The 17,764-nt window shown below is 62.4% G+C and overlaps 1 protein-coding gene across 1 annotated transcript; it reads left to right on the top strand.

Moving 5' to 3' along the window:
* The first annotated feature begins 660 nt into the window (after window positions 1-660).
* On the top strand, window positions 661-16,728 carry Col6a1 (collagen type VI alpha 1 chain). The gene is made up of 35 exons (XM_010636397.2): window positions 661-869; window positions 1,361-1,490; window positions 2,459-2,659; window positions 2,830-2,989; window positions 3,070-3,198; window positions 3,282-3,302; window positions 3,709-3,729; window positions 3,805-3,849; window positions 4,409-4,462; window positions 4,793-4,837; window positions 4,933-4,959; window positions 5,254-5,280; window positions 5,372-5,416; window positions 5,640-5,693; window positions 5,833-5,895; window positions 6,522-6,584; window positions 6,664-6,717; window positions 6,794-6,829; window positions 7,007-7,069; window positions 8,033-8,095; window positions 11,154-11,216; window positions 11,336-11,398; window positions 11,555-11,605; window positions 11,731-11,766; window positions 12,004-12,066; window positions 12,226-12,291; window positions 12,614-12,649; window positions 13,216-13,252; window positions 13,495-13,503; window positions 13,831-13,964; window positions 14,143-14,252; window positions 14,338-14,521; window positions 14,613-14,793; window positions 15,134-15,163; window positions 15,307-16,728. Exons 1-35 carry the CDS (start codon window positions 773-775, stop codon window positions 15,927-15,929), a joined length of 3,084 nt encoding a protein of 1,027 aa, XP_010634699.1. The 5' UTR covers window positions 661-772; the 3' UTR covers window positions 15,930-16,728.
* Window positions 16,729-17,764: the final 1,036 nt, after the last annotated feature.

Below are 17,764 nucleotides of genomic sequence, written 5' to 3'. Positions count from 1 at the left end.
CCACGTCGGGAGCACGGGTGAGCGTGATTCTGCTGGGTTCCCTTAACAGCAACTGCCCTGCTTGAATAGTTCATATCACAAAATTTCTGACTAATACTGGGCAAGCATCAGCAGCTCTGCCACTCTTCTGGACTCCTCCGGGACAAGGATGTGTCTTTCTTTTCTGCTCTGCCCACCATTGGAGTCTCTCTGCACACACGTACACTTCTGTTACACATACGTGTGCCCACACGTGCTTACATACACATGCATACAGGCACACACATATGCACACTCCAGTGCTAGACAACTTCCTGTCCCCACAGTAATGCCCACAGGGGTCTTTTGCACAGCTGCATTTGACTGAACTGTGAAGCAACATTCCCATGAAAAATAACAGGATCTGAGAGCTGTGGACTCAAAGGCAGTTAGCTGGGGATGGGGTGTTTGGAGAGAAGCAACCCTCTTGAACTTGCTTTGGGTTGCGGTTCTTTTCTGGGCATCTTTTCTCCCACTGCGAGGGAGCTGTGGCCCACAGAGTTCCCCAAAAGCCCTGAGAAGCAGAGTCCTCCCCAGGCCCTGGAGCCTCTCGGGGCAGAGGGGCTTCTGGTTTCAGAGGCCAGGGAGGGGCCTGCCGATGACTCAGTGCTGGGCGCCGCCCGTCCCACCTCCTGCCTCCCGCCTCCGCCTCCCGCCTCCCGCTTCTGTGGGCCTGGCTGTAACTGCCAGTGCAGAGGAGCTGAGAGGGCCTCCATCGGGCCTCCTGGAAGGTGACTGCGGGCCGGCCAGCGACATGAGGCAGGCAGGCGTCCTGCTGTCCCTGCTACTGCAGGCCTGCTGGGTGGCTGCGCAAGACATCCAGATGGCCTCAAAGGCCATCACCTTCCAAGGTGAGTGCCTGGCTGTGCCACTCCACTCCCTGCTTTTGGGGCTGGGGAAGAAGCTGGGACAGGATGCAGCCCAGGCCGAGGCAGAACTGTCCCCTCCCGCCTGTGCCACTGGCCAGGCCAGCTCCTGTCACCCCTCACTTCTGGGGGACCCTGGGCTGGGCCACCCGGGAGGGACCCAGGGGAGGGGGGAGCTGATGGCCAAGCTCCGGGCCAGCTTTCTGGACTCCATGGACAGCAGTCGTGATGGGCAAACACCGCTCATTCCCGACTCCTCGCCAGCCTAGAAACAGGGTGACCTTTGTGCCCACTTTACTGAAGGCCGTGCCCCCAGTGGCTTTACACCCGATGTGGACACCAAAGGAGAAGTTGTCTTCTCTGTCCTCCCGGGCCGGGTGGGGCCTCGTCCTCTCCCTGTCCAGCCGGGGTCGGAGGAGAAAGGGGAGGGGCCTCGTGTGCCCAGGCAGCGTGGCTCACGGGACCTCTTGGCCCAGACTGCCCGGTGGACCTGTTTTTCGTGCTGGACACCTCTGAAAGTGTGGCCTTGAGGCTGAAGCCCTATGGGGCCCTGGTGGACAAAGTCAAGGGCTTCACCAAGCGCTTCATCGACAACCTGAGAGACAGGTAGGACCCAGCCTGGTGGTGTCTGTGGCCCGGGACCAGCGGGTGGAGAGGCTTCCCAGCCTCCACAGGTAACCACCAGCCAGAGGCTCCGGGGGACTGATGGGGAGGCAGCAGACTCCTGGCCGCCTGGTGCCTCCCTGCTGAGATGCAGGCCTGAGCCCCAAAGAGAGAGGAGCTGCTGCCACTCCCGAGCACCCTGAGGCTTGGGGACTTGGGCCTGGCTGCCCGGCTGCAGCGGGACCCTGCCTGCCGCCCACACAGGTATCAGGGCCTCTGCTGAGACTGAGCCCCATGTCCCTGACCTTCCCGGGCCTAGTGGCCCAGCCGCCTCCATGTCTGAGACCACTGGGCACATCTCTGGGTATGGGCGTGGTACCCCTGCCTCTCACTTCCTCACTACCCCTGTCTGCAGATTCCCAGCACTGGGCCCTGGGCAGTGGTTGGGGCCCTGGGCCTGCAGTACCTCTGTGGTTGGTGGGGGATGGGCTCCACTGGCACAGGCTCCTCCCCGTCCCCCCAATCCCCCAACCCTCTGGCAGGAGCCAAGCCTTCTGCCTACCACAAGGGGCCAGGGGAGCCAAGGGTGCCTGTGGGGCCACATTGATTGTTTACCTTGGGGCTGGGCTGCTGATAGGGGAACTTTGGGGCCAGCAGCCCCAAGTCCATGGGGCGGAGGAGTGTGGTGTAGGCGGAGCTGGGCGAAGGAGTAGCTGGGGCGCCGAGTGGCCTGGTGCCCCCCTCAGAGCATCCTCCGGGCCTTTACTCAGCTCCTGTGCCAGTTTCCCACCTGTGAAATGGGGCAGAGCCGCCTGCCGTACCATCCCAAAGGTGCCCAGATCTGGGCTCGGTCACTCCAGCCCGGCAGAGCCCCTGGGACCCAGGCTAGGCCTCTGCCCATATGAGCACCGGGACACCGAGCCCTTGAAGGTCAGCATGTCCTCACGAGTGCCCGCTGCCGGACTCCACAGGTATTACCGCTGCGACCGCAACCTGGTGTGGAATGCAGGCGCGCTGCACTACAGCGACGAGGTGGAGATCATCCGCGGGCTCATGCGCATGCCCGCCGGCCGCGATGAACTCAAGGCCAGCGTGGACGCTGTCAAGTACTTCGGCAAGGGCACCTACACGGACTGTGCCATCAAGAAGGGACTGGAGGAGCTGCTGGTGGGGTGAGTGCTCTCCAGATCCGCGAGTACCTGGCTCCCTGCGCCGCACTTTCAATAATCAGACCGAGGAGGAAGTGCGTGCCTGTCCACGGCCAGCCCGGGTCCCCTCCTGGCCCCATCGCCTCTGGCTCTGGGGGAGTCCTGGGGAGGGCCTCACACTGCTGCTCCCCCAGGGGCTCCCACCTCAAGGAGAACAAGTACCTGATCGTGGTGACCGACGGGCATCCCCTGGAGGGCTACAAGGAGCCATGCGGGGGCCTGGAGGACGCTGTGAACGAGGCCAAGCACCTGGGCATCAAGGTCTTTTCAGTGGCCATCACGCCTGACCACCTGGTGAGCACCTGGAATGCGCTGACCCGTCCTGAGGGAGGGGCGTCGCCGCCTGGCCCCACTCACCCGCTCCCCGCCCCCAGGAGCCGCGCCTGAGCATCATCGCCACGGACCACACGTACCGGCGCAACTTCACGGCAGCAGACTGGGGACAGAGTCCCGACGCCGAGGAGACCATCGCCCAGACCATCGACACCATCGTGGACATGATCGTGAGCACCGCCCGCCACCACCGGAGGCTGGGGGGCAGCCGTGCTCTCCCAAGGCAGTGACTCAGTTTTCCCTCTTGTTTCAGAAAAATAACGTGGAGCAAGTGGTAAGACCTCCCGCCTGCCCTGCCCCGCCCTGGCAGGTGCTCCTGGGGCACCCGCCTGAGGGTACGACCGGACCTGTGTCCTGTGTGTCCCTGCGGGATCCCATGTAGAAGCATGTCCAGGCATGTGTACTGCACATGCGCAAGAGCGCTTCTGAGCCCATGTGCTGAGCACGTGTGGGAAATCTCCAGGCACGTGTCCTGTACATGCTTCTGGGAGTTAGTCCAGGTGCTGGCACATGTCCTAGTGTATACACACATGTTCTGGCACACGTGTGTGGAAGCATGTTTGGGCATTGTCCTAAGAACATCGTGCCCTGGCACGTGTCCTGTGCATGTGTGTGGGAGTGTGCCCAGGTGTGTCCAGACACCCACCTCCACCTCTGACCGCCTTCTGTGCTTCCCACAGTGCTGCTCCTTCGAATGCCAGGTGAGTATGGCCCTGCCCCGCCCGCCCAGCCCGTGCCCCTGCCTGGGTCGATCCTGATGCCCTCCTCTCTTGCAGCCTGCCAGAGGACCTCCAGGGCCCCGGGGCGACCCTGGGTACGAGGTGAGTGGCTGTCCTGCTCTGTTCATGGGGACACGTGGGTTCCAACCCTGCGTGTGTGGTCCTGAATACCTGCAGGCTGGGCACTATGAGTCCAGCAGGAAGTCCCGGTCATGGCACAGGCGTGGCCTGGTGTGGGCGTGGCCTGGCCTGAGGCTGGGGCTCCAAGGCCCATCAGGCTGCCCAGGGACCATGGCCCCCAAACGTCCAAGCTCTCCCTGGCACCCGCTTGGATGGGAAGGGACCACCTAAGGGCTGCGGTGTGAGAATGTGGGGACCACAGCAGGATGATGGCATGGGTCAGCCACAAGCCCAGAGGGCTCAGGGTCCCCAGATCCTGGTGGCAGAGTTGCATGGCTCTGAGGATTTGGGGCACAGGAGCACTTGTGTGAGTGTGGCCAGGCAGTCACAGGGTGAGGATGCACGGGGTGAGGGCTCCAGAGCCCAGGACAGGCCCAGGGCATGGGCTCTGAACAGCCTTTTCCCTGGGCAAGGAGGGGACCCAGGCTCACTTTCTGGAAGTGGACAGAATTGCCCCTGACCTGTCTGCTCTGCCCGCCAGGGAGAACAAGGAAAGCCAGGCCTTCCTGGAGAGAAGGGGGAAGCTGGAGACCCCGTGAGTGCCCAATGCCTGGAAGCGGGGAGGTGCTGAGGAGCTTCCAGAGCATGGCTGAAAGCCAGCGTCACCTGCATGCCTTCATCGGGGAAGGGGCTGCGGTCCCCAGACCTCTGCTTTGGGACTGGACCAGACCCTGCAGACCCTTCTCCCCACCTCCACCCCACCCCCTCCAGCAGCCTGTCCCCTGTCCCCTCCCTGACCACCTCTGTGGGTCCCCTCCATCCTGGGACCATCACAGCAGCCACTCCCAGTGCTCTCTGAGTCCCACCAGCGACCAGGCCTGAGCCACAGCGAGGTGACGTCTGACCAGCCCCTCCTCTATTCCAGGGACGACCTGGGGACCTTGGACCCGTTGGGTACCAGGGCATGAAGGTACGTGTCCCCGCTCCAGGGAGGCCCGCGCTGGGGTCCACACAGTGGGCACAGCCCCACAGCTGACCCCACCCCCCAATGTGTTCTGTTTGCAGGGAGAGAAGGGGAGCCGTGGAGAAAAGGTGCACGTCCCTCCCCGGATGCTGCGGGGCCTCTCACCTGACCCAGGGATGGGGCCCCTGGGGCCGGCAGGGCTGCATGGCACCATCGCTCTCACAGGGGCACCCCCGAGGGCTCCAGGTGCTCTCCATTTAATAGGGCCCTGCGCCCACACCCAGGCCCCTTGGATTGGGGGCAGCTTTGTGTCCACGGGGGTCCTGGCCAGATGTCCCTGCCTCACCCTTCTGCTGGGCAGACTTCCGTGGGGCAGGGACCGCCCTGCTGGCCACCCTCACCCCCCCTTCTTGTCTCTGCAGGGCTCCAGGGGACCCAAGGGATACAAGGTGAGTGTGGCAGGTGGGACATGGTGTCCCCACAGTACTCTCTGACCTCTGACCCTCACCTGACCCTTTCTTTTGTCTTGGTGCCTTTCAGGGAGAAAAGGGCAAGCGTGGCATTGACGGGGTGGACGGCATGAAGGTAGCCTGAGGGTGGTTGGGTGGTGCCGGGAAGACGAGTTGGGTCAGGGATGTCTCCCGTGGGTATTCACTGCCCAGCCCCAGGTCCCAGTGGACCCCAAGTCACCCAGTTGAGTTCCGGGTCACTGGGTGAGGGGTGAAGAGCCAGGGATCGGCGGCTGCCCGCCTCCAGCCACCCCTGACCACCCAGACCACCCAGCCCTATCCTTCTCCTCCTCTTCCAGGGAGAGACTGGGTACCCAGGCTTGCCGGGCTGCAAGGGTTCACCAGGGTTTGACGTGAGTCACTTCCACCCCTGGTGGGGGGCTGTGGGTCTCAGGAATGTGGCCCCATCCCTGCTTGTCTGCCAGGCAGTGGTTCACTGGAGGCCCGGGGGACCTCTGCCCACTGTGACCTGACACCACCTCTTTTCACCAGGGCATCCAGGGACCCCCGGGACCCAAGGGAGATGTGGGTGCCTTCGGAATGAAGGGAGAGAAGGTGAGCGGTGCCAGCCTCGTGGGCAGGACTTCGTGTTGGTGTCAGAGTCCAGGCCCAGACCCTGCTGGGGGCTGGGTCTCCGCTGCAGGCTCCCCTTGGCAGGCAGGGGTGGCCGGCCTGCAGGGATTGAGCAGCCATTGCACCCCTGCAGCTGGGCCTCCTCCTGACCCTGTTCAGGGACCCAGGGCCTGAGGGAGAAGGAGGCCCTTGTAGCTGCCAGCAGGCAGAGGAGCGTGGGGTCTCTGAGTCCAGCCTGGGACTTCCAGGGGTACAGGAAGTGCTGGGCAGGAGGAGGGGATCTGGCTGTGTACCCTCAAAGCTGCCAGAGATCCAGCCAAAGGTTCTGGACTCCATCCTCTGGCCTGCACATCACATTCTGGGCCTGACTTGGGGGGCCTCCAGGGTTTAGCCTTCCAGGTTCGGCCTGGACCCTTGGGGTCTCACCAGGCTGAGGTGTTCCAGGCAGTTTTGGGGCAGTTGATGGTTGGGGTCCCAGGAGACCTGGGATTTGTGTGGCTCTGGTCAGAGCGGCCTGAGGTCTGGGGAGCACGTGGGTACAGGGTCCCTGGACCCCAGCGTGACCTCAGGGCCGCTCCACAGCATCTGTGACCTCTGACCTTCCCAAGGGTGAAGCTGGAGCCATTGGGGAGCCCGGAAGGCCGGGGAGCTCGGGCCCATCAGGAGACGAGGTGAGGCCAGCGGTGGTGGCCTTATGGATGGACGCAGGGCTTGGTCAGGGCGGCACAGTGACTCTGCCCTTGTCTGCAGGGCGAGCCTGGAGAGCCTGGTCCCCCGGGAGAGAAAGGAGAGGCCGGCGACGAGGTGAGCGGGGTGTCCGGCCCTCCCAGGCCACGTGGGTCAGTGCACAAACTGACCCTGGTGTGTGCTTCTCCTCCAGGGGAACGCGGGACCCGATGGCCCTCCAGGAGAGAGGGTGAGTCACTGTGGTCCTGTCTCCACGGCACAGCCACAGGAGATGGGGCCACCGGCCTGAGCTGTGGCTCGGTCTGGGGCACGGGGTTACCTGGGGAGCAGGGAGGCCCCGGAGCAATCCCTGCCTGGCTCCAAGTTCCTGCCCACTGGGGCTTCACACCGCATCCTCTCCACGCAGGGCGGCGCTGGAGAGAGAGGACCGCGGGGAACCCCAGGTGTGCGGGGGCCTAGGGGAGACCCGGTGAGTCTGTCCTGATGCTGGGCTGTGGCACGGTCAGGACAGGTGAGACATCAGGACCACATCTGGGCCTGCCACCCCCTGGTGTCTGGGCCTCGGCTGCCCGTGACCCCATGCTGCAGAGTCCACAGAGCCCAAGCCCTGCTTGGTCCTGGGGACAAGGAGAGCCAAGGCGGCCATGGGAGTGGGACGAGTCCCTGTCTCCCCTGCTCACCAGGGCTGAGGGTTTTGTCATTGTCCCTGTCAACACCTCTGGCATCCCCAGCAACCTGCACTGGGCAGTCTGCTCCTGGCCACCCCATGGCACAGTCAGCCATGGGCTCCCAACCTGGTTTGCTGACCACCCCTCAGCGGCTACTGTAAGGCTGCCTGTGCAGACCCTGTTCTTGGGCAGGCTCCTCCTCCATGAGCCAGGACATTGGGCTGGACCCAGGTAGGGACAGGCCCAGGCCAGGCTGCTGGGGAGCCTTGAGGCAGAGACCCCGCAGCACATGGCTGCCTTCACCTCCCTGGTCCAGTCCATTCTTGGGACCTGGTCTTGCAGTCCCTGAGCCAGTGTGAGGTTTTGCTGGATTGGAGGTGGCTGAGGGGAAGGAGTCCAACAGCAACCTGCACCTCACCTGCCCCAACCACACCTGCTGCCTCACCTTTCCCCAGGGACAGTGTGGGTCACCCTGGTCCCTCCTGCTGCAGCCACTCAGGCCAGAGAGCCCACAACTGGGCTGGGAGAGGCTGGGGCTCGGCCTCTGAACCAGATCAGCCTCCTCGTGGTGGCCTCCGAGGTCGGTGCTGCCCCCGGGGTTGAGACCCTGGGCCTCACCTGGCCAGGTCGGGAGGGGGCAGGTCAGAGGAAAAGATGAGAAGCAGCCCGGCCCACCTGTCCCTCCCCACCAGCCACCCACCCTGAGGAGCACAGAGCAGGCTGCCGTGTGACCCGACCTCCACTCACCGGCTTGTCTCCCCCAGGGCGAAGCTGGACCCGAAGGTGACCAGGGACGAGAAGGCCCCGTTGGTGTCCCTGGAGACCCGGTAGGGTGCCCTCACTCAGGGCAGCTCGCTGGCCGTCAGCCACATACAACTCAGAGCCACATCAGACATTACAGCCTTGGGGCCGTTCCCATGGGATTGTGGGGTTCCCATGAGAGGACCCTAAGATGAGTGCACAGCTTTGGACAGGGGTGCCCAGAGGGACTGTGCTGGAGGAGGCGGGCAGCACAGAGACCTGGCAAGTGGGACAGGGCAGGTGGGCAGGGGAAAAGAGCTGGAGGACCAAGGGGGTGCAGGGCACCCCAGACTGCATGTGGTAGAGATGAGTGCTTGGACCTGGGGGGCGCAGGGTGGGCTCCGTCCTCGGGAGAAGCCGCTGGGCGATTTGGGGTGCGGGTGAGACCCTCCAGGGACTGCACTGGGGAGGGGAAGAGAGGGCGCCTGGTTCAGAGCGGGATCTCCAGGGGCAGAAGCATCCCAGAGTGTGTCTGGTGGGGAGTGCCACCTCTGAGAGGGTCCAGGGGAAGCACAGTCTTTGGACAGTGGCAGAGAGGACACAGCAGCTACGTGGCAGGTGTTTCCTAGTGGCCCAGCTTTGAGACTGGGGCAGCCGTGGAGGTGAAGGAGACCAGGGCCTCTGTGGGTGGGTGCCTGAGGGCGGAGGCGGTGTGGCCGTGGGAAGAAAGCACTCATATGACTTCGCTGGCAATGGCCAACACCACAGAAGTGAGGCCCTGGGCAGGCTCCTGGAACAGCACTGTGCCCGACTTTGTTAGATGTAAAAAATCCCACGGGCAGTGACCCCCCTGGGAGCCCCAGCAGCTGCACAGGATGACACCCCCGGGCTTCCCTGCAGAGGGCTTTGACCATCAGTGTCCCATAAGGTTGGCTTCCTCCCGCAATCTTTCTAGAAAGTGTTCTGAGAGTACGTGTGTGCAGGTGTGTGTGTGTGTGTGTGTGTGTGTGCGCGTGCGTGCGCACGCCTGTGGTTCACAGACCATGTCATGCTGACATTCAGCTGATCAGAGTGTCAGTGCCCTGCCCTTGCCCATGCCTGGCACTGAACATCCTGGCACTGCATGGAGGGCCTCACCAGCTGCAAGAAAACTGTCCCAGTGTTTGCTTCACAGACGAGAACCCTGTAATGACACCAGGGTCTATGCCCGTCCCCGTCTGTCCAACACCCACAAATCCATCCACCTCCTGCCTGCCCACTGCCCACCTCCGCCCACCACCTTGAGACACTCCACGGCTGCACCCTCAGGTCGACTCTGTAACAGAACTTCTTAAAAAAAACTACGGTGTGTGCGCATGTGCGTGTGTGTGAGTGTGCATGCGTATGTGTGCGTGTGTGTTGACATCTGCCCGATAATTCTCCAAGGAAGTAGACCCAGCCTTCCTCCTGTCTCCTTGAGAGTGTGACAGAGCCGACATAGAATGTCGCAGATTTCCAGAACGTTCCGGGAGTAGCCATGCCCGGCGGGGTTGGTACAACCATGCACAGAGAGCTGGGTGCCAGGCGTGTGCCCCGGGTTCCGGGCCCCATCCACTGCCTACTTCGCAGTCCACTCGTTTTCTGCTGGGTGCTCCTCGGGTTGGTGAAGCTCTCAGACCCGCGTGTCTGTTTCACGGCCTCTGCATTGCCACATTGCCCAGCAATGTGCAGATTTGGAGTAGATTTCGCAGGCAAGCGTGAGGGGAAGCCTGGCCAAGCACTGTGAGCAGCAGGCTGGTTAGGGTTAGGGTTAGGGTTAGGGGTTAGGGTTGGGTTAGGGTTAGGGTTAGGGTTGGGTTAGGGTTAGGGTTGGGTTAGGGTTGGGTTAGGGTTAGGGTTGGGTTAGGGTTAGGGTTAGGGTGTTTGTCCTGGCCGAGGCCTTGGTGGTAGCCCCACCTTCCTTCCCCCCTACTTCCGTGACTCTCAGCTGTGCCTCTGTCCCCTGCTCAGAGCGTGGGAAGCCCCGGGTGGCCTTCTGTGGCTCTGGAGGTGTCTGTGTGGCTCTGTGGACAGCTGGTCCAGCCTCCCTGCGCGTGAGGTCACATAGGTGTCATCCCAGGTGCTGCCCCAGCTGCAGGAGTTGCTCAGAGGCGCAGGAGTGGTGCTGCATTGTTTCCAAACATGACCCCCACTCCTGGGTGGCCCAAGAGGAGCATGTTTCTTGGGAAATATATGCTTTTTCAAATCCTGGAGGCCCAGGAAGCGGGGAGCAGATGAGGAATGCACAGGTCCCGCCCTATACGTGGCTGTAGACCCTGCCTTCCGCACAGTCCGAAGGAAGCTGAGCATCTCCACACACAGTTTTCAGGCTCAGGGGTACATGGCACCTGCTAGACTCACTGGGCCATGGCACACATGCCTCCTTTTTCCTCCTCCCTTTAGGGCCCTAGGCTTGCTCTCAGGGCCCACACTTGTCCCCATGACCCTGACCCTGGAGAGCCGTGAGTGCAAAGGCTGGTGAGGTGCAGCCCTGATGCTCTGTTTGGGGAGAAGGCCCCACCCAGGGAGCCAGATGCTTGTGTGTTCTGGGCAAGGACAGTGAGTGACGTGGTTGGTACCTTGTGGCTGGCAGAAGAAGCTGGGCTGGCTGGCTTTGCACAAAGTTTTAGGAAGGTTGGAAACACTGTGAGAGGAGTGGCCAAGCATGGCCTTCCTAGGACGTGTGCCCTGGGACAGACTTCTGATGTGGTCACTGCCACCCGGTAGCAGCCTGAGAGTGTGCCCCACTTCCTTCCCAGGCCCAGAGGTTGTTGCAGGCTCAGGTGGTGGCCCTGCCCACTTCCGGGGTTGTCCCATTGCTGTGTGGCTGGGGTCTGTGAGGAGGGGGCTGAGGGCTTGAGCAAGCGGGGCCCCCAGTGTGGGGCCCAGCAAGGTCACTGCTCCTTGAGGATCCGAGGACTCCCTGGGCCTGTTTCGTGGGGATCTCCTAGGGTCCAGCCTGAGCACACCGGTGTGGCACCCAGTGCTCAGGGGCAGCCAAGCAAGGTCTTCTGGGGACGAGGGCTCCATCTGCACCCAGCCTTGGGGGTGCAGAGTTGGGACACTTGGCCCAGGCTGAGCCTGGCACAGTGTGGCCTGGGGTCCCACCGTGTCTCCATCCCTCAGGGTGAGGCTGGTGCTATCGGACCCAAAGGATACCGAGGTGACGAGGGCCCCCCTGGGTCTGAGGTAAGTTCTGCTCCATCTGCCCACCCGGCCTGCACCAGCCCCCTCCAGCGTCTCCCTGCCTGGAGGGCTCTGTGCCCCCCACACTGTGGGACATGGCTGTCACCCCTGCCCCTCCTTAGGGTCTCAGAGGAGCCACAGGACCTGCTGGGCCACCTGGAGACCCCGGGCTGATGGGCGAGAGGGTGAGTATGGGGGTGCCTGTCTTCTGGAGGGGCTGCCCAGTGGCTGCACCGACAGCAGTGAGTTCCCAAGCACAAGGACACCTCATCACGTCAGGCCTGGAGGGGTCAGGTGTTCCTGCGGGCTCCTGGTGACTGCGACTGTGCTCTACTTCCCAGGGAGAAGATGGGCCTCCTGGAAATGGCACCGAGGGCTTCCCTGGCTTTCCGGTGAGTGCCCCCAGGCTCCAGTGGCCTCCACCCTGGCTACCTGATACTCTCAGCCCTGGAGCTCAGTGATGGGGCCTCGCCAGACCCGCACCAGGCCCTGGTGTGACCGTCTCTGTCCCCCACAGGGCTATCCAGGCAGCAGGGGCCCCCCTGGACTGAACGTGAGTACACCCCACCCTCCCTCTGCCCACCCACACCTGCGCACCACCCGGCACACATGTGCATGATACCCACACACGTGTCGACATTCACACCGGAGCACATGTGGGTGCTCACACGGTGCTCACACCAACGCACATGCCCACACGTGTCACCCCGGGGACTGTCCAGCCGTGTGCACAGCACCTCTGTCTAACGCCACCTCCCAAGATGCCACTGACCTGTTCTGTCACCCACAGGGCACGAAGGGCTACCCTGGCCTCAAGGGGGATGAGGGCGAAGCTGGGGAGCCCGGAGAAGACGTAAGTGGGGTGGGTGGGGTGGGACAGAGCTGTACATGACCCTGACTCAGCCTGGCTCCCTGGGTGGGGCGTGGGGCTGCTGGGGAAGGAGATACACACGCCAGGGATGAGGACGCCAGAGATGACGGCCACGTGTGACCCTGTGCCATTTTCCCACAGAACAACAACATTTCACCCCGCGGGGCCAAAGGGACAAAGGGCTACCGTGGCCCAGAAGGCCCCCAGGTGGGTGACATGCTGTGCCCCAGACCCCCGGGCTGCGCAGGGTGGGGGCTGGTGGGGACTCTGGTCCCCTGGGGATGGAGGAGCGCATCGCTCCACAGGGTCCCCAGAGTAAGGCTGACCTCTGTGGGCAGCAAAACTGTGTCCCGGGTGGCCGCAAGGGCCCTGGGCCCACACCAGCTGTCTGACCGTCAGACCGTGGGCAGCACTGTTTGCCCAGGCAGTGGCCATGACCTCCGTGGGGGGAGGACCAGCCTGAGTGAGTCATGGGTCACTGGTCCTGAAGACAACTCCTGCTCCTCCTTGTTTGTCCTTGTCCTGACAGGGTCCCCCAGGACACGTGGGACCACCTGGGCCAGATGTAAGTGGTGTCTGCAGATGTCCGCTGGGAAGACCACAGGGCCATGGTCCTGTGAGGGGCTCACCTGTGGGACAGCTTCTGGGGGCCTGGGAAACCACAGGGGGCATGAGAACAATGGGACATGGAATGCTCATGAAGGAGATGGCCACGGAGACACAGGATGACCACATGGAACATGGGATGACCACAGAGACACTGCATGATCACGGGGACACAGTGTGGGACATGGGATGACCACAGGGACATGAGAGGACCATAGGGACCCAGGATGACCACAGGGGGTGCAGGATGGTCACAGGGTCATGAGATGACTACAGGGACGTAGGATGGCCATGGGGGGCATGAAGTGATCGCAGGGGACACAGGGCTGGGGGAGCATGGGAAGGCTACAGGGGACACCACTGTGAGGACAGGTGAGAGCCACATGTGGGGCTGTGTCAGGGCCACGCCCAATGGCAGGCTCTGAGGGGCAGATCCCACACACCCTGGGATATGAGGTGTGGAGGCCCCCAGGTGACAGGGAGGCCCAGCCCAGAGCCTGCTGACTTCCTGTGTCTCCCACCCAGGAGTGTGAGATTTTGGACATCATCATGAAGATGTGCTGTGAGTGTCCTACTGGGAGGACAGGCCCCTGCCAGCCCCTAATTGGGCCCCATGAGGACCTCTGTTCACTCTGGGGGGCGGGCAGGTGGGCAGACAGGACCCTGGCCCTCGGTGCCATACACAGGGGCAGGCTGGGCCTCCCAGTCCACTGAGGTCGCTGGGACCCAACTCTGGGCAGAACCCGGGATGGGTAACCAGGAGCGGCCGGCCGCACTGAAGCCCCTTTGTCCTCTCCTCTCCAGCCTGCTGTGGTGAGTGTCCCCACACTCAGGACGCCTGTACTTCTGATCTTCAGGCACAGGACCCGGTGGTGGAGGGAAGTCCCATCTATGCAGGGGCAGACCAGCAGCCATGTCCTCACTGCATGACTCCCACGCACGGCCCAGGGCACCGTCCCCTCTGTCCTCTTTTGCAGCAACACTAACAGCCTCACGGGCGCAGGAGCCATCCCAGGCTGCCCTGTCCATTGTCATCAGGGATCAGGGTTTGGGGTTAGGGGTGGGGCAGGAAGCAGCTGCCCCAGGGTCGGGGCCCAGCGTCAGGGGTGGCCCGGGGCTGAGGCTGTCCTTGCCTGACAGAGTGCAAGTGCGGCCCCATCGACATCCTCTTCGTGCTGGACAGCTCCGAGAGCATCGGCCTGCAGAACTTCGAGATCGCCAAGGACTTTATCATCAAGGTCATCGACCGGCTGAGCAGGGACGAGCTGGTCAAGGTGAGGCAGTGGCTACCGAGCTGGCCAGGGAAGCGAGCCAGGGCAGACCGTCCAGGCTCTCGCTCAGGACATCACTCCAGCTGTCCGTGTGGCTCTGGAGCTCGGCCTGGAGGGGGAACCCGAAGGAAGGTGTGGGGGCCCAGGGCCGGCTCCCAAGCTGCGCGCGCCCCTCCCACAGTTTGAGCCGGGGCAGTCGTATGCAGGCGTGGTACAGTACAGCCACAACCAGATGCAGGAGCACGTGGACCTGCGGAGCCCTCACATCCGCAACGCGCAGGAGTTCAAGGAGTGAGCGGACACTGTCCGGAGCTCCCTGGGACGGGTGGGGTGCCGCGCCTCTGATGTGACTGACCTCCGGCCCCTCTGCTCACAGAGCCGTCAAGAAGCTGCAGTGGATGGCAGGCGGCACATTCACGGGTGAGGCGCTGCAGTACACGCGGGACCAGCTGCTGCCGCCCAGCCAGAGCCAACGCATCGCCCTGGTCATCACCGACGGGCGCTCGGACACCCAGCGGGACACCACGCCCCTCAGCGTGCTCTGTGGCCCCAACATCCAGGTGGGCCCCTGCATGAGCCCCCAAAGCAGGGGCTTCCCCCAGGAGGGGCAGGGGCATGGGCCGCCCCGACGACTCCCACCGTCCTCCGCAGGTGGTGTCCGTGGGCATCAGGGATGTGTTTGGCTTCGTCGCGGGCTCTGACCAGCTCAACGTCATTTCCTGCCAAGGCCTGTCACCCCAGGGCCGGCCAGGCATCTCCCTGGTGAAGGAAAACTACGCGGAGCTGCTGGAGGATGCCTTCCTGAAGAATGTCACGGCCCAGATCTGCATAGGTGGGCCAGGCGGGCACCACCCCAAAATGCCCCCTAACCCTCACACTCAGGAGCCCTGCTGCCGTGGGCACTGCCACCCTCCAGCCAGACTGCCTTACTCAGTGCCCACGGGCACCTGGGGCTCATCCCTCAACTTCAGCCCCGCAGTCAGCACGTGGCTGGGTGCACCTGGCCTGCAGGCTGCCCTCCTCTTCCAAGCCTCAGTTTCCCCACTGTCAGAGAGCCAAGGCTCTGCTCTGCCTCTCAGAGGGTTGGAAGTGGGGCAGAAAGTGGTGGCTGGGGTTGTGGGTCGCTGTGGAGTGGGAAATGGTGGCTCACAGTCGGGGCCTTCTCCTTGCAGACAAGAAGTGTCCGGACTATACCTGCCCGAGTGAGTACCAGGCTGAGCAGGGAGGGCGGTGCCCACAGGGGGTGGGGTGGCGCTGCTTCCCGGCTCTGAGAGGGCACCCCTGGCTGGCTGCCTCTGCCATGTAGGGGGGCCTCGTGCTCACAGCTTCCCACCCTGCCCCACAGTCACGTTTTCCTCCCCGGCCGACATCACCATCATGCTGGACGGCTCGGCCAGCGTGGGTGGCCACAACTTCGAAGTCACCAAGCGCTTTGCCAAGCGCCTGGCTGAGCGCTTCCTGTCGGCAGGCCGGGAGGACCCCACCGCGGATGTGCGGGTGGCAGTGGTGCAGTACAGTGGCCCAGGCCAGCAGAGGCCAGGGCGGCCGGCCCTGAGGTTCCTGCAGAACTACACAGTGCTGGCCAGCACCATCGACAGCTTGGACTTCTTCAATGACGCCACCGACGTCAATGATGCCCTGAGCTTCGTGACACGCTTCTACCGCGAGGCCTCCTCAGGCACCACCAAGAAGAGGGTGCTGCTGTTCTCAGATGGCAACTCGCAGGGGGCCACAGCCGCAGCCATCGAGAAGGCCGTGCAGGAGGCGCAAAGGGCAGGCATCGAGATCTTTGTGGTGGTGGTGGGCCGCCAGGTGAACGAGCCCCACATCCGCGTGCTGGTCACTGGCAAGACCGCTGAGTACGATGTGGCCTTCGGTGAGCGCCACCTGTTCCGAGTGCCCGACTACCAGGCCCTGCTCCGCGGTGTCTTCTACCAGACGGTCTCCAGGAAGGTGGCACTGGGTTAGGGCCAGGGGTGCACACTGTACCAGGACAAGCCCCCCAGCCCTGCCCATCAGGACCAAACAGAAAATGTGACCTGAGTTTTCCTGATTAGCTAGACGTGTATAAAGGGGAGGCTTGAAATCCCACCACAGACCCTCGCTCGTGCTTTGGGTCACCTCCCCCTCGGCTTGCAGAGCTGGTGTCTGCATCCTCCCTCCATCCCTGGGACTGGCCTGCCCTGCAGCCACCTCCGGACCGCCCTCTGCTCTGGGCTGCGAGGGCCCCTGCTGCCTCCCTGACTCCCTGTTGCTCCTCCTCAGGGCTGGTTCTCCTAGCAGTTCTTCAGGAAGCTTCATTATTGTTTCCTCCCATTTGCAGTCCAAGCAGACCCTGTTAGCTCAGGTGAGATGCCGGACTGTGTTTCCTTTGTGAGAAACCAAGGTCAAGGTCAAGAGGATTTTCAAACAAAGCATGAGGGGTCAGCTTCCCACCAGAGACTCACCAGTGGTCCCTGGGACCCTGGTCCCAGGCCTCAGAGCTCCATGGCTCAGGCCAGGGAGTGGGGGAAATGCTCCGGCCTTGGTTCTCAGATCCCAGGAGCAAAGGTGCTGCCCATGAGGGCCCCACACTGATGCAGCGGCCTGGTCTGGACCAGACGGCCAAAGCATTCTCAGAAACAACCTGGAACTCTTTCTCCTCCAAATAGTGGCTAGTCCTGCCTTTCGCTGAAGATCCTTTTCATGTCCACTTTATCCCTGCTCCCTGTGTTTTTTATCAGTCCTCTCCATGTCAATGATCTCTGCTAATAAAAGTTTCCACTTCTCTCTGTGGCTCTTCCCTGCCATCTGCCCGAGCACAACCTATTCCCAAGAAGCTGATGGCAGGCACAAGCCTCCAGCACCCAACCAGGGAGGTGCTGCCCCTGTGAGTTAGCTTCTCATCTCTGGGACAAAACACCTCTGTGCACAATGAAAAGGAGAAGAGATTTATTGGCTCACCGTTTCAGAAGGTGCAGTCCATGGTCAGTTGGCCTGAAGGCAGAGATGTCTGGGGGAAGTATGTGGTGGAGAGCTGCCCACCTCATGGTAGCCAGGAAGCAGAGTGAGCAGGACAAGAGAGGCGGAGAGGAAGTGACCAGGGACAAGATGGCCTCTTCTAGGTCTCATCCCAGGACCTCCTTCCTCTAGCCAGGCCCATCTCCTAACAGCACATATGCACTCACCAACAGATTAATCTGCCAATGGGGACATCACCTCTGATCCAGTCTCCTTCCAAAAGCCCCACCTCTGAACACACGAGACTCTGGGGAGACATTTGGATCCAAATCATAAGACTGTAACTGGACACTGTGATGGACACTGCTCATCAACATCTTGAAGGTAGACTTTGTGGCACAAAGACTTCACCTCACCTACCTCCCTGTAGGGAGCACCCAACACCTCAGGCCACAGAATCAAAACCCAGCCACATTAAATCCCAGAGGACCAGCATTGGTGATGTCCTGGTACTAAAATGCCCCAGGAGAGAAGCAGAGTCCGGTCCATAGATCTTAAGGGAAGATTCTGGAAAGGGTCCCTCAGAGCAAGTTGACAGCTGGCCTTTGTGCCAGGCCTTGGCAAGAGGTGGCTTTTGGCCTTAGAAGGGCTACAAAGGAGGGTAGAGACCACACAGAAGCGGGTCTGAACAGTGTCAGAGAGAGAAGTTTATAGCCATTAGACTCCAGGATCAGTGACGCCAGCCTCCCCCAGGAAGGGGTTATTAGGGGAGGAGGAAAGGTATGGGACCCACCAATGAGAACACACAGCCTAGGGACATAGGGTGGGTCACAGGGACACCCCTCATTTGAGTGCCCACCGTA

This window comes from Fukomys damarensis, unplaced genomic scaffold, assembly GCF_012274545.1.
Source record: "Fukomys damarensis isolate Sample0158 unplaced genomic scaffold, DMR_v1.0_HiC HiC_scaffold_24, whole genome shotgun sequence".
NCBI lineage: Eukaryota > Metazoa > Chordata > Mammalia > Rodentia > Bathyergidae > Fukomys > Fukomys damarensis.
Note: the sequence above shows the minus strand (reverse complement) of the source record. Positions and strands in the feature narration are given on the sequence as shown.

Coding starts and splice junctions, on each gene's coding strand:
- Col6a1 (XM_010636397.2), top strand. CDS start 773: ATGAGGCAGGCAGGCGTCCTGCTGTCCCTGCTACTGCAGGCCTGCTGG. Junction 3,303..3,708: donor AAAATAACGTGGAGCAAGTG/GTAAGACCTCCC, acceptor TGCTTCCCACAG/TGCTGCTCCTTCGAATGCCA. Junction 11,399..11,554: donor CCGGGCTGATGGGCGAGAGG/GTGAGTATGGGG, acceptor TCTACTTCCCAG/GGAGAAGATGGGCCTCCTGG.